The sequence below is a fragment of the Stegostoma tigrinum genome, chromosome 4 (genome assembly GCF_030684315.1).
Source record: "Stegostoma tigrinum isolate sSteTig4 chromosome 4, sSteTig4.hap1, whole genome shotgun sequence".
Classification (NCBI taxonomy): Eukaryota; Metazoa; Chordata; class Chondrichthyes; order Orectolobiformes; family Stegostomatidae; genus Stegostoma; species Stegostoma tigrinum.
In genome coordinates, this window is record NC_081357.1 from 44350645 (window position 1) to 44362986 (window position 12342).

The following is a 12342-nucleotide window of genomic DNA, read 5'->3' on the forward strand; positions in this document are numbered from 1 at the left end:
AAGGAGACCACTCGGTGAGCAGAAACTATAGGAGGCTTGATTCGAAGAAGTACATGTAAATCATTGCTTTGCCCACAAAGAGCGTTTGGGGCCTAGAACAATGAGAGGGAGGAGTTAAAAAAGCAAACGTTACACCTCCTGCAATTGTAGAGGAATGTGCTATGGATGAGATGTTGGTGGTGATAGAGGAGTGGATTCAGAGTGTCATGGAGCTAACATCGCCTTTGGGAAATTTTTTTGTTTTTATTTACAGACATTCACTGTATTTTTCTTTTGTTTTAGTCACACCAGGTTCTTGTCTAGTGTATAACTGCGTTCAAAATTTTAGATTGCAAATCATAATGATCAGAATCAATTAATTTGGTATTCTCCAGAATTGCCATTGATTTTTAATTTAAAGATCCAAATGATCGACAAACACAAAGAATAAAGATTTCTACTATAACTGTAAGCTCCAAGTCTGGGCGTTCAACCTTTTACAAAGCCATATATTGGTTTGTAAACACAAAACTGGATTTAAATGACCAACTGCATAAACCCCCAGCTTAATATGCCTTCCAAATACTTTCTTTCACAGATTCACAAAACTGTTACAGTACAAAAGGAGACCATTCGGTCCATTGTGTCTGAACTGGCTCTCTGAGCATTTTAACTGCATGCCAGTCTACTGCCTAATTTCCATAACCCGAATCATTGGTTTAACTAATCATCCAATGCTGTCTTAAATGCCTCAATTGGACCTTTCCACCACACTTCCAGGCAATGCATTTCAGATCCTAACCAGTTGCTGTGTGAAAAGATTTATTCTAGCTTCATATTTGTTTCTTTTGCAAAACACTTCAAAACTGTGCCCGCTGACTCTTGATCATTTCATTGGTCGGAGCAGTTTTCTCTCCTTCTACTCCAGTTTCACATAATGTTATGCCACAGAATCCATAGTTATCCACAGAACTAGAATAGAAGAGATATTTCCTGGTGTCTGCAGAACATCTCGGGGTCTTGATAAATGTGATCATCATTGATGATTCTCAGTATGCTTCGCTTGTTTATGTGAATATATTGAAAGATTACTCTGCAACTGGGTTGAAGTGTGTAATTGGATAAGTATGCATAATGAGGCAAGAATGCAAATGTGCAGCATCAAGGAGGTGATGTATAAACACTGTAAACAGTTTGGAAATATATACTTCACACGAGTTATCGATTGTTCGCAATTCATCCAACTTTGTAGGAAACCTGAAGTTGCTGTCAGCGTAATTATATTCGTAGATATGATTATATTCAAGGCTTTTTATCATTTGAATATTAATAGCTGCTGGGCATAATATTTAGTAATGGCCTAAACACTTTAAAAATATTTAATATTCATTTTTCCACTTTACTTTTCCATTAAAGCTCGCCCGGTTTTTGACACCACTTGACATCATGCTTGGTTTGACAGCAGCTGCTGCGCACGATGTTGATCATCCAGGAGTCAACCAACCATTTCTGATCAAAACCAAACACCATCTAGCCAGTTTATACCAGGTAAACACATTAACTAATTGTTCTTTCAGCAATGTGTTGCTGGTGTACTGGGCAGCTGAAAGGGGTAGTATCAGTGGTAGAGTATTTTTAATGGAAATAATTCCACTGAACTGATTTAATCAGGTTTAGTGTAGTTATAAAAAAGATCTAGACCAGGATCAAAGGCCCTGAACTGAGGCCAATGATTCTTGCCACTTTGCAATCTAAACATGAATGTTATTTACATGTTGTTGCATGTAGCGCTGACTGTTTCAGTAACTGATGAGTCATAAATAATGCTGAACACTGTAAATCATCAGTGAACATTCACAGTTCTGGTGGAGAGGAGACAGACAAGTTAAAGGGGCGGGGATGGAGCCAATAGAGGTGAGTGTAGGTGGGGAGGTAGGGAGGGGATAGGTCAGTCTGGGGAGGATGGACAGGTCAAGGGGGCAGGATGAGGTTAGGAGGAAGGAAATGGGGGTGCGGCTTGAGGTGGGAGGAGGGGATAGGTGAGAGGAAGAACGGGTTGGGGAGGCAGGGACGCGCTGGGCTGGTTTTGGGATGCAGTGGGGTTAGGGGACATTTTGAAGCCGGTGAATTCCACATTGATTCCATTGGGCTGCAGGGTTCCCAAGCAGAATATGAGTTGCTATTCCTGCAACCTTCGGGTGGCATCGTTGTGGCACTGCAGGAGGCCCAGGAAAGACATGTCGTCTGAGGAATGGGAGGGGGAGTTGAAATGGTTCGCGACTGGGAGGTGCAGTTGTTTATTGTTTATTTCCTTCCTACTAACCTCATCCCCCCCGCTTGACCTGTCCGTCCTCCCCGGACTGACCTATCCCATCCCTACCTACCCATGTATACTCACCTCTACAGGCTCCATCCCTGCCCCTTTAACTTGTCTGTCTCCTCTCCACCTATCATCTCCTCTATCCATCTTCTATCCGCCTCCCCCTCTCCCCCTATTTATTTCAGAACCCTCTCCCCCTCCCCCTTTTCTGATGAAGGGTCTAGGCCCAAAACGCTAACTTTTGTGCTCCTAAGATGCTGCTTGGCCTGCTGTGTTCATCCAGCTCCACACCTTGTTATCTTGGATTTTTTTCATGCTTTCTATGGTGAGTTCATAGATCTATGGATAAAAGTGTTATCCTAACTGAAGTGTTTTAGCTAATAAAGTGTGAAGCTGGATGAACACAGCAGGCCAAGCAGCATCTCAGAAGCACAAAAGCTGACTTTTCAGGCCTAGACCCTTCATCAGAGAGGGGGATGAGGTGAGGGTTCTGGAATAAATAGGGAGAAAGGGGGAGGCAGACCGAAGATGGAGAGAAAAGAAGATAGGTGGAGAGGAGAGTATAGGTGGGGAGGTAGGGAGGGGATAGGCCAATCCAGGGAAGACGGACAGGTCAAGGAGGTGGGATGAGGTTAGTAGGTAGGAAATGGAGGTGCGGCTTGAGGTGGGAGGAAGGGATGGGTGAGAGGAAGAACAGGTTAGGGAGGCAGAGACAGGCTGGGCTGGTTTTGGGATGCAGTGGGGGGAGGGGCTGAGCTAGGCTGGTTGTGTGATGCAGTGGAGGGAGGGGACGAACTGGGCTGGTTTTGGGAAGCGGTGGGGGAAGGGGGGATTTTGAAGCTGGTGAAGCCCACATTGATACCATTGGGCTGCAGGGTTCCCAAGTGGAATATGAGTTGCTGTTTCTGCAACCTTCGGGTGGCATCATTGTGGCACTGCAGGAGGCCCATGATGGACATATCATCTAAAGAATGGGAGGGGGAGTTAAAATGGTTCACGGCTGGGAGGTGCAGTTGTTTATTGCGAACTGAGCGGAGGTGTTCTGCAAAACAGTCCCCAAGCCTCCGCTTGGTTTCCCCAATGTAGAGGACGCCACACCTGGTACAATGGATGCAGTATACCACATTGGCAGATGTGCAGGTGAACTTCTGCTTAATATGGAAAGTCAGCTTGGGGCCTGGGATGGGGGTGAGGGAGGAGGTGTGGGGGCAAGTGTAGCACTTCCTGTAGTGGCAGGGGAAGGTGCCGGGTGTGGTGGGGTTGGAGGGCAGTGTGGAGCGAACAAGGGAGTCACGGAGAGAGTGGTCTCTCCGGAAGGCAGACAAGGGTGGGGATGGAAAAATAGCTTGGGTGGTGGGGTCGAATTGTAGATGTCGGAAGTGTCGGAGGATGATGCGTTGTATCCAGAGGTTGGTGGGGTGGTGTGTGAGAACGAGGGGGATCCTCTTGGGGCGGTTGTGGCGGGGGCTGGGTGTGAGGGATGTGTTGTGGGAAATGCGGGAGACGCGGTCAAGGGCGTTCTCGACCACTGCGGGGGGAACATTGCGGTCCTTGAAGAACTTGCACATCTGGGATGTGCGGGAGTGGAATGCCTCATCCTGGGAGCAGATGCGGTGGAGGCGGAGGAATTGGGAATAGGGGATGGAATTTTTGCAGGAGGGTGGGTGGGAGGAGGTGTATTCTAGGTAGCTGTGGGCATCAGTGGGCTTGAAATGGACATCAGTTTCTAGCTGGTTACCTGAGATGGAGACTGAGAGGTCCAGGAAGGTGAGGGATGTGTTGGAGATGGCCCAGGTGAACTTGAGGTTGAGGTGGAAGGCGTTGGTGAAGTGGATGAACTGTTCGAGCACCTCTGGGGAGCAAGAGGCAGCGCCGATACAGTCATCAATGTAACGGAGGAAGAGGTGGGGTTTGTGCGGAAGAGGGACGTATACCTTTCACAGCTGTTTGTAATACAACTTCCCAATCTCGATTGATGAGGTCTCAATCAGAGATTAAACTATTCCAAACTGAGAGAAGTGATTAATGTAGAAATCAGCACAATATTTTTTCGTTAGCCCTGCTCAAATGCAGTAATCCCATTGTATTGTCCCACTGAGACTCAATAACGCAGCACAAACCAGGTTCAGGCCAGGGATCTTCCAGTTTTGGTAGCTTGGTATTACAATGGATTATTCATTTACTGACTGAGCCATTATGGAAATAAGAATATCTTTCATTTATTTAATTCTCTCTCTTTTAAGAATATCTCTGTCCTGGAGAATCACCACTGGAGATCAACAGTTGGAATGCTCCGAGAATCAGGTCTGCTAGCTCATTTGCCCATGGAAATGATGTGAGTAATATTCATTTATAGCAATTCAATACACTCTGGTTTAAAAATAGTGCACCCCTGATACTTAATAAAGGATAATGATTTAAAGCAGCACTCAGTTGTGAAATGAGCATGAGGTGGGAAGTGAACCAATTTTGAATTAGTTGGTGAATATGTGCTAGCAAAAGGTGACGTGGAAACAACATTGAATATTAGTATTTCTCACTTCTCCTTGCAAAGTGTTGGGATCTATGCCATTTCTTTTGGCTTCATTTCACTCCATAAATGAGCATATTCCAACATGAACAGGGCTACAGAAATAAGCAAATGCAATCATATATGCACAGCAAATAAAGTTGGTGGGAGGCGAATGATAGAAGTATTCTTTCTCTATGTAGTGAGGCACTGTCCTCTAAAGCATCTCTTCTTTGCTTAATGCAAAGAGAATAATGTAATTTGCTGTCATTGCAGACAAGATATTGAGCAACAGTTAGGATCTCTCATTCTGGCCACGGATATTAGCCGACAAAACGAGTTTCTTACAAGAATGAAAACTCATTTGGACAACAGAGATTTATCATTGGAAGATGCAGATCATAAACACTTCATACTTCAGGTAGGTTAATGGGACAAAACAAGCAGACTGATTATCCCTAAATCACTAGTTCAGTCTTGCAAGTCTGCAAAGGCATTTTATTTTTAACTTTTCGCAACATTAACAGTTAAAGAAGACATAGGCTGATAGTGTCAGGAGTGATAAATTGCTTTTGTTGTCGTCTCTGTTTCTTTTGTTTTTTAATCAGTCATGTGCTGTGGGTGTCGCTGTTCAGGTCAGCTTCTATTGCCCATTCCTAATTACTGTTGAAAAGGTTTTTATATCACCGCAATCTTTGGGGTGTAGGTACACACACACTGCTGTTAGAAAGGAGTTTCCAGGATTTTGACCTAGTCACAGTAGAGGAACATAGACACAGTTACAATTCAGGATGGTAAATGGCTAGGAGGGAAAATTTGCAGATAGTGGTATTTCCATTGCATCTTCTATCTTTGTCCATGAGATGTTAGATGTTTTGATTTTGGAAGGTGCTATTGAAGGAGGCTAGGTGAGTTCCTACAGTTTGTCTTGAAGGTGGTAAACGTTATTGCCAATGTGCATTGGTAGTGTCAGGACTAAATTTTAAGGCAGTGAACAGGGTGCCAATTAAGTAGGCTGCTTAGTCTGCAGTGGTGTTAAGCTTCTTAGAGTCATAGAGTCATACAGCAGGGAAACAGACCCTTCGGTCCAACCAGTCCCTGTCGAACATAATCCCAAATTAAACTAGTCCCACCTGCCTGCTCCTGGCCCATCTCCCTCCAAAACTTTCCTATTCTTGTACTGATCTGAATGCCTTTTAAACGTTGTAATTGTACCCACATCCACCACTCACACAGAAAGTTCATTCCACATGCAAACCACCCTGTGTGTAACAGTTTTCCCTCATGTCTTTTTTAAATCTCTCTCTTCTCCCCTTAAAAATGTGTCTCCTAGTCTTGAAATTCCCCATTCTAAGAGAAAGATGACAACCGTTAATCCTATCTATACCTCTCATGATTTTATAAAATTCTATAAGGTCACTTCTCAACCTCCGACACTCCAGTGAAAAAAGGTCCCAGCCAATCCAGCCTTTCTTTATAATTCAAACCATCCATTCCCAACGACATCCTAGTAAATCTCTTCTGAACCCTCTTCAGCTTAATAATATCCTTCCTATAACTTTGACTATTATTAGAGCTGCACCCATCTGTACAAGTGGAGATGATTTAGCCATGCTTCTGATTTGTCCCTAGTCTTTTACGCTGATGTGCCGTGCTCGCTCATCATTGAAGATGAGGATGTTTGTGGAGCCTCCTCCTCCTGTTAGTTGTTTAATTGTCCACCATTACTCATGGCTGGATTTGGCAGGACTGCAAAGCTTAGACTTGATTGCTGGTTGTGGGATTACCTGGCCATAACTGTGACACCCTGCTTTTGCTGTTTGACATGCAAGTAGTCCTGTGTTGTACATTAACCAGATTGACAACTCATTTTCAGACATGCGTGGTGTTGTTTCTGCCGCGTCCTCTTGCCCTCTTCACTGAACTAGGGCTGGTCCCCTGTCTTGTTGATAATGGTAGAGTGGGCAAAATGTTAGATCATGAGCAAACATATAATGACTGAATACAATCCTGCTGCTTTTGAAGGCTTACAAAGCACATTGTAAATTCCTCATAAATTTGAGTTGCTGCATGTTTTCTGAATCTATTCTATTTAATATGGTGGTAATGCCATCAGTGAGGGTGTCCTTAGCCATTGACAAGACTTTTTCACTGTGGTCCTTACTAACAATATTGTTTCGCACACATGCATCTGTGACAGGCAAATTAACGAGGGTGAGTTGTTTCTCTCCCAATCTACTACAGGCCCATTCTGAGAAGTATTACCTACCTGGATAAGACCAGCTCTGTCATTGGCAGTGCCACCATGCCTCTCTTGGTGATAAACATTAAATAAGCCACCCATTAAATATTCTGACCATTGTTAACCTCACTGTTTCACGTGGTGTTCAGTATCAAAGACCACTGATGAATTACGGGAATTAGGGCTGAGTTGGTAGGGAAGGGCTGTCATTAGGGTATGTGGTAATCAGAAGTTTTTCTTAAGAATATTTGACTTGACTTAATGAGATCCAGGGTCAGTGCTGAGGACTCCGTTCCCAAGTGTACACCACAGTGCCACCACTTCTGATCCTACTGATAGGCCAGGCCAGAGGTAGTGATGGAAGACTCTGAAATAGCGGTTGTAAGCTTTGATTCCGTGAGTATGACTACATTGCTTGACTATTGTGTGGGTCAATTTTCTTGCTTTTCTGAGAAACCCACAGATGTTAATGAAGAGGACTTTATGGAGTCAGCTGGGAAGGATGTGCATTTGTTACATCCAGTACCTGGGTTGATGGTGGGTGGTCTGTCTGCTTTATTTCCATTCTACTTTCTTTTCTGTAGCTGTTCAGATTCAACCAGTCTCATGAAGACCAAATTGGGTAAGGATGAAAGATTTCCTTTGCCGAATATTATTTTGAAGCGGATGGGTTTATTTTCATAACAATCCAATAGTTTTATTATCAAATTATTGAGACTAGCATTTTAATTTCAGGTTTATTGAATTAATTGAATTTGAATTCCTCCTGCTGCTGTAGTGAAATTTGAACTGATCTTCATTGCATTAGTCCAGCTGTATGGATCACTAAACCAATATCATTATCACCGTGCTACCCTTCTTCTATTATCCCTTCTTCCTTAACCGTCTTATAGTGACATTTTGTGCAGTTAGGGAGAAGAAAATATTTTTGATTATTCCACCAGACATGAAAGTTGTATCAGATAAAAGCAAAATACTGCGGATGCTGTAAAACTGAAATAAAAATTGTAAATTCAGGAGAAGTCAACAGGTCTAACATCATCTGTGGAGAGAGAAACAGAGTTCAAGTCTGATATGACTCTACTTCAGAATGACCCACTTTAGGGTGTATCAAAATGAGGCATTGCAAAAATGATTGCTGGGCTAAGTGGCAGCAGATCACCATTCCCCTCCAGATCCATGCAGATTGATGTGTTGTTGAGTGGTTTTTCCCTTTGTCCTGATGATGGTAATATATTGACTGTCAATTTCAGCTTTCGATGTCTGATTTTAACAACTGAGAACTTTCATGGACTGAAATGGTTTCAAAAGGACAAATCCATGACCTAAAATGGCTACAGTGATCAACTGACCACAGATTGATACATGGTCATGTACCCAGTTGGAATAAACAAAGCTGTCTGAATTGAAATTACCCTTTCATCCAATGACATTGAAACCTGTCAACTGAATCAAAGAACTGACATCTTGAACATATGTGATAATGGGATATGAAAGGTTGCCTGTGGAGTGTCCAGTTTGGAGAGACAATGAGGCCAGACTTGGAATACACAGACGAATCCTATTTCAACTGTCATTGAGCTGCAAAAGAAAGATCATAACATATAGGAGCAGAATCAGGCCATTTGGCCCATTAGGTTTACTCCACCATTTGATCAACGCTGATACGTTTGAACTGAATTTTTGTTTTGTTGACATTGAAACCACACAGGCTGTTAGGCTGGCCATTTGCTTGGACACAGTGGCAGTACAATATGGCCAACAATAAAGTTATCATTACATTTAGCATCTTCAATGTATCAATGGCTGCTGAAAATATGAAGTTGGAGCCACTGCCTTTGCTCATTATACTTAAAGGTGCATAGCCCCCTTTCTTGAAGGTGCAGAAATAGCTGAGGAGCAGGAAATGCTAAAACATGAGGCTGAGGAGCTCCCTTGCGTTAAGGGAGTTTCTCCGTGGGCTCAGAAGCCTGGCAAATGCTGTTCAAGTTGTTAACCTTACCCACACCATGATATGACATAATTAATTAGTCTGTGAATTTGTATTTTCAAAAAGCTCTTTTTAAGAGTACAATATGTGCTTGCATTTTTGTGGTTATGAGTTTTCCAGCATGTGGTGATTAACCCTATTAACTCGCAACTTTCCAGAATGCTTGCTGCCTCACCTTCCTAGGGGTAACTACACTTTTGTTGATGTGGTGCTTGCCATATAATTCTTCAGTGTTGCCTGTAATACATTAATAAAACATAATTTAACAACAAAAGCTAAAGGCTTCGCCGTGTAGCTCTGCAAGCATCCATTTCAGGCACTAAAACTAAAGTGCCTCCGCTTGGGTGCGGTCATTCCCAGGAATCGCCCAGTCATGTTTCCCACCTCATTACAGGGGGATTGTTTTTGCAAATCTCTAAGGCAGATTGCAATTCAGTTTTCCTTGTTCCTTTCTACAGTCTCCACAGAGTATTAGCTACTACTTGGAGATTTGAAAATAAGGAAGATCCCATCTGTGACTGATCTCTAAGAGACATTTCCGAAGAAGGGTCTAGACCCGAAACGTCAGCCTTCCTGCTCTTCTGATGCTGCTTGGCCTTCTGTGTTCATCCAGCTCCTCACCTTGTTATCTCAGATTCACCGGCATCTGCAGTTCGTACTACCCAGAGAAGACACAAATCCCTTTTTGTGAAAACAGATGAACTGAAATACAAAGGATCACACCCACCATGTCCTCTCCACTCTATGCTGCCTGAAATGGATGTTTTACGTGGTTTTGCAGAGCTACTGCAAGTTATTGCAAAGACCTAAGAAAAATTATACAGCAGTCAAGAATGAACAGCCATGTAAGTTTCTTACTACAGGTGTACATAATCTGATATGAATGAAGCAAATGATGTGAGACTTTTCCTTGTAGTATTAATTTATTTCCTGGGCTTAGATTGGTTTGTAATTAACAACCTATATCTGTGGAGCCTCGTATGCAGCAATTTCAAAGAATATTACATGTGTAATATTGTGACATGTTGGTTTGTTCAAGAAAACCACACAACTTTTCGTTGCTATTGTCATACGTCATGTCTCTGTTTCTGATTTTTATTTCAGATAGCACTGAAGTGTGCAGACATCTGTAATCCTTGTCGAGTTTGGAATATGAGCAAGCAATGGAGTGAGAAAGTCTGTGAGGAATTCTATAGACAAGGTTTGTAGGGCCAACCCGAACTTTGTTTGACTTCAACCAATTCTGAGTAAAATGACCCTTGCCAAGAGCATAGCCATCACGTAACATTTTAAGTGGCCCAAGAGGGTGTGTTGCATTTTTTAAAAAATTCCAACTAAACCAACAGGTGTAAAAAAAAACTTAAAAACAGGAAGAAAGCTAGCAGAGAGAAAATAATCAATTCTACTATGATGAATGGAATTACAAATAGTCTAACTTTAATTTTTCTAGAGGAAACAAACCAATTCCTGCTTTAGAAATTCATGCGGAAGAGTATAAAAAGGCACTTACTTTTCAGTTTGACTGGCAAAAACACCTGGGTATATTTATCTTGGAACTAACTGGATGTAGGAATATATGTGTATCACTACCATGTCTGAAAATGTCTGTAAGATTCCTCAGAAATAAACAATAATAGTCAGATAATTAGGAACTATTATCTTAAAAGTGTATGCAAGTTTTTTTTTACATCCCCCATTCACGGTCAAGTCTGTCAGATAGATCAAGATCAATTTTTGAGACTACTTTCTGAGGTCTGTTTCCCTTTTGTTTTTGAGGTGAATGCAACATTGAAAGATGAAAGGTCTCAGATTTGATAGAACTTTGTACCTGCTGGCCAAATTATTTCAACAACTAGATTAATACAGCTATCAGACCTAGCCAAGAAACTTCATCTATGGTGTACCGAACTAGGTTTTTTCTTGCCATATGCAGCATCAGAAGAGGAAAATGCCATTTGCCCATCAAACCTTACTTTGCTCTGGTAATTAAGTCAGCCTCCCGTCCAAATGCATTTTTGATATCACTTGCTGAAAGTTTTATCCACGGTGCTGGAAGTAGAGTTTGTTATTGCCTTGCCCTACTATGGCCAGAATTCTGCCTCTGGTGGGAAAGTTCAGATTTTTCCTAGAGTGAACCCTTAACTGATTTGGGGACAACTTTTTCTGTTTAATTAGACCTAGTTGAGGTAGCAGTGGAAATAGGTCAGATGAAATCTGGGTAGGACCTATTGAGACACTCACGGCAGTCATCGCTGGTTGGCCTAAGGGAGAAGCCAGTAGTTTACGTGAAAGCCTTCTCCTTTAGACAAAAGCAAGAAATAAAGAGGAACTAGCACTCGAGGTAGAACAGCTTCAACACTGATGCAAACCTAATGCTAGAGGCCATGATAGGGAAGGGAGAGAGATCACCTTCCTAGTGTAAGAGTTTGGAGTTGCAAGTTTTGCTTCCTATTCTTTTCACCTCTGCCACTGCTCAGACTCATTAAAGTGCAAAACATGAAACAGGTTGATGGACAAGTTGTCACCATTCTGAATAATTGTGAGAGCAAGCTCCTCCCACCTATTTATGTCAATGTTGCCATGCTTCAAGGAGACCTTCAGTGTGCCTTTGAAACAGTTTCTTTATCATCACAAGCAATGCTGGCCATTTGAGAGTTGAAAAACAGATCCGTCTGTCTGGGAAGACCATTTCGACACAGTTGATCATCAAAAATCATCAAAATTGATTTTGACGTGCTTCTTCAGCTGTCTTCAAGGAGGATATTATTGTTCATTCTGCAGTCATTCCGTTGAACTTGGAGGGTATGGCAGAGGTATTGTTGATGGAACTTCTCAGTTCTTAGTGCTGGTGTGATGAACTCTTTACAGTAGAACTTCCGTTGACTTGCAGAGGTCTTTAATGTCAAATATTTGCTGCCTTGGTGTGGAGAAAGCTGCACTGGTATAGTTGTTGTGGTGTTGGATCTCCTACTCAGTTTGGAGAGGACAATGTATGGGAAGCACTCAATGTACTCCAGAGTGAATATTGAAATTGGAATAGTCAGTTGACCATATATGGGTTGATTTGAACTTTGTTTTGGCAACATTTACAGACAGGTCAAATTTCTTGTGTGCAGCATAAAGGTTGACAGTGGACTGAATTATTGGTATGGATGAGAGTACTGGCTAACAGGAAACAGAGGATTTAGATTACAAGGGTCACTAGTTACATTGGTGAGGGCCACTTTTGGAGTACTGTTTCCAGTTCTGGCTATCTTGTTATAGGAAGGATATTATTAAATTGGAAATAGTACAGAAAAGAT

The 12342-nt window shown here is 42.3% G+C and overlaps 1 protein-coding gene across 2 annotated transcripts in view; it reads left to right on the forward strand.

Moving 5' to 3' along the window:
* The window catches only part of LOC125452745 (cAMP-specific 3',5'-cyclic phosphodiesterase 7B-like), a 151683-nt gene that overhangs the window by 123257 nt on the left and 16084 nt on the right, over window positions 1-12342 (forward strand). For both annotated transcript variants that reach the window (XM_048531503.2, XM_048531504.2), the window contains exons 8-11: window positions 1396-1527; window positions 4543-4634; window positions 5085-5229; window positions 10145-10241. In XM_048531503.2, the coding sequence (XP_048387460.1) occupies window positions 1396-1527; window positions 4543-4634; window positions 5085-5229; window positions 10145-10241 (466 nt within the window). The remainder of the gene's footprint in view (window positions 1-1395; window positions 1528-4542; window positions 4635-5084; window positions 5230-10144; window positions 10242-12342) is intronic.